The sequence below is a fragment of the Mandrillus leucophaeus genome, unplaced genomic scaffold, assembly GCF_000951045.1.
Source record: "Mandrillus leucophaeus isolate KB7577 unplaced genomic scaffold, Mleu.le_1.0 Scaffold1292, whole genome shotgun sequence".
Lineage (NCBI taxonomy): Eukaryota > Metazoa > Chordata > Mammalia > Primates > Cercopithecidae > Mandrillus > Mandrillus leucophaeus.
The window spans coordinates 543,633-546,166 of record NW_012101246.1 but is presented as its reverse complement, the minus strand read 5'-3'; the positions used below and the strand labels follow the sequence as shown (position 1 = coordinate 546,166).

The 2,534-nt window shown below is 46.8% G+C and overlaps 1 protein-coding gene across 1 annotated transcript in view; it reads right to left on the bottom strand.

The window, feature by feature from the left end:
• LOC105533888 (myomegalin) overlaps positions 1-2,534 on the bottom strand; it is a gene marked incomplete at its 3' end in the record, with an annotated part of 35,059 nt that overhangs the window by 27,459 nt on the left and 5,066 nt on the right. The window contains exons 3-5 of the mRNA XM_011972475.1: positions 1,828-2,263; positions 794-986; positions 138-257 (exon numbers count right to left, since the gene is read on the bottom strand). Of these exons, the coding sequence (XP_011827865.1) occupies positions 138-257; positions 794-986; positions 1,828-2,263 (749 nt within the window). The remainder of the gene's footprint in view (positions 1-137; positions 258-793; positions 987-1,827; positions 2,264-2,534) is intronic.

Genomic DNA, 2,534 nt, shown 5'->3' with positions numbered 1-2,534 from the left:
CATTTTGGGTAAGAGTTCTCCTATTAACCTCCTGTCCTCCTCTTCCCTACTACTTGTCAGGTGTAGAATTGGCCAACAGCACCCAAATGTGACAGCTGACTCCAGGGAGGGGTGGGCCCCACACCCTGTGCTCTTACCGGGACTGGTGGTTTCCTCCCGTTCAGCCTCATTCTCACTTCGGCCACAAGTCTCATAGCCCAGGTCCTGGAGGTCCACCTGGACCTGCTTGCTGTCCTGCTTCACTAAGGATTCACCTGCTTGGGAAGAGATAGCAGGTGTTACAGAATGTCTGAATTTCCCACATATGCCCTCAGCCTCAGTGGCACATACCCTAACCTTTTGGGGCAGGGAGGTCAGATCCACAGTGGGAGAGAAGCTTCTTTGAACTGGTGGGAGAACAGACCACCCGCTCCAGGAAGCAGAATTTCTTTCCATAGGATGAGCCTGCATTTGCCATTGACAATCTCCCCTTAAGTCAGGGATTCTATACTATCATCTCTAGCAGCCACATTGAAGCTGGCAAGTGCTTTATCCACAGGGGTTCAATAAATGTGGAATGGAGCTGAACTAATTTAGAGTCCCAAGACACCTAGACCTGTACTGTCCAATAAGAGAGTTAGTAGCCACATATGGCCACTTTATACTAAATTAACTAAAATTAAATAAAACCAAATGTTCAAGTTGCAGTAGCCACACTTCATGTGCTCAATAACCACGTTATGTCGGTATAGAATGCACAGAAGTTATAAGATACACAGGCTACTTACTTTACTAGTAAGTCACAGTTACTTACTAAGTATAACTCTGTATTTCTCCAGCTCATTAGCCTGAGCAAAGACAGTGGCTTCTGATAGCAGCAGCTTCTCCTGGAGATCTTGATAGCGTTGTTTGCATTGTGACAGCTGGGAGCGCAGGTGCTGGGTGGACCCTGGTAGGCTAAATGCTGACTGAGGCCCAGGGTCACGAGGCTGGGACTGGTTATCCAACTGTGAAAGGGTCCAATACAGGGATCAGGACAGTCTGAGGTCACCCCCATGCAATGACGACCACTGCCCCTTCTGAACCCTTTGGACTTTACTCAAGTCTGTCACAGCACTTCTCATGCCATTTGGCAGTGAATTGCTTTCCAGATGGAGCTCCTGAAGCACTGGGATAATGTTTTCTTCATATCAGTATCCACAGCACACAGCACAGCGCCAATCAAGTCTACAGAGGAGCTCTCAGGAAATATTTTCTCAGTGGTACAAAAGAGAAGGGGTGTAACCCTCCACTCATCTCCCCTCGCATTCTGTCCCATTAGTTCTCTCAGAATCCCTGTATTCTCCATTTTACTGAATCTTCAGCATGGCTCCTTCCCTAAAGAGGATCCCAATAACCCATCTGAGGCCCAGGAACAGACACCTGTGATGGGCTGTGACAAAAAAAATGGCAGTGATAAGGAAGGGATGTCATTACATACTACTTGTCTGGGCTGCCTCCTAACTGATGCATCCCTATGTTACAGCAGTTACCACATCCTGTTAAAATTACCTGTTTGTGTGCCATCTTTCCTTACCATATTAAGTATCTCAAGGGCAGCCATTGGTTTTATTGCCCCATGCCAATGCCTAGTGGGTGATCTGAAAAATTAAGTACTCAAGAAATATTTATGTTATAAAAGCCTTTCTAAAGGCTAAATGTAGACTGAATATTATTATTACTGTTTGTGGTACGAAGAGACCCTTCTCTTGGTACCTCCTGATTCACATGGGAGAATGTTTTAAGGTAAACACTGTCATCTCGAGCCCTTCTCCAATTGTTTTTCGTTCCATCTAAGCCCACACTTACTTGGTGGGCATCCACTGTGAAGGTAGCCCCAAGGTCAAGGCTCTTGGGTCTGGGGCAAGGCCTCACATTCACATTCCCCTCCTCTTGGTGTTGGTGCTTCCCAGGAGAACCAACCAGTTCTGTGTTTATTCTGTCGATGGTGCTGGTCAGATGCACAAGGAGATCTGGAGTAAGTTTACTATTCCCTTCTTTGCTACTCAGCACAAGCTGTTCTTTGAGGAGGCTGATGATATTGTGGGCATTCTTCAGTTTTCCCTGGAGCTTTCTGAACTCAGCCTGAAGGCTACTCTCACTCAGACCCTCTTTGGCTACCACAGTCTCAACCATCACCTCGCCCTTCTCCTTGTCTTCCTCGATCTCCCATCCATCAGACATTGCTTCTCCCATCTGCTCTTTCAGCTCTGCATTCTCAAGGCAAAGGCTCAGCATGGTGTTCCTGCAGGAAGCACACATAATTGAGGGCTAAGTCTGGTCCTGACAACAGTTCCTAACAGTACCTCTTACCCACATCTCAGCCCACAATAAACTCAGACATACCCCAGAGCATGAAGCAACCTGAGACCTATAACAGCTCCCTAATTTTATATACAAGAAAGTCAAGGCTCAGGAAGAGTAAGAGACTTGCCCAAACTTCCACAGCTTCTTGGTGGCAGCACCATCACTAGAAACCTTGGACTCAAGACATGCAGGCTAGTTTTCTTTACTTG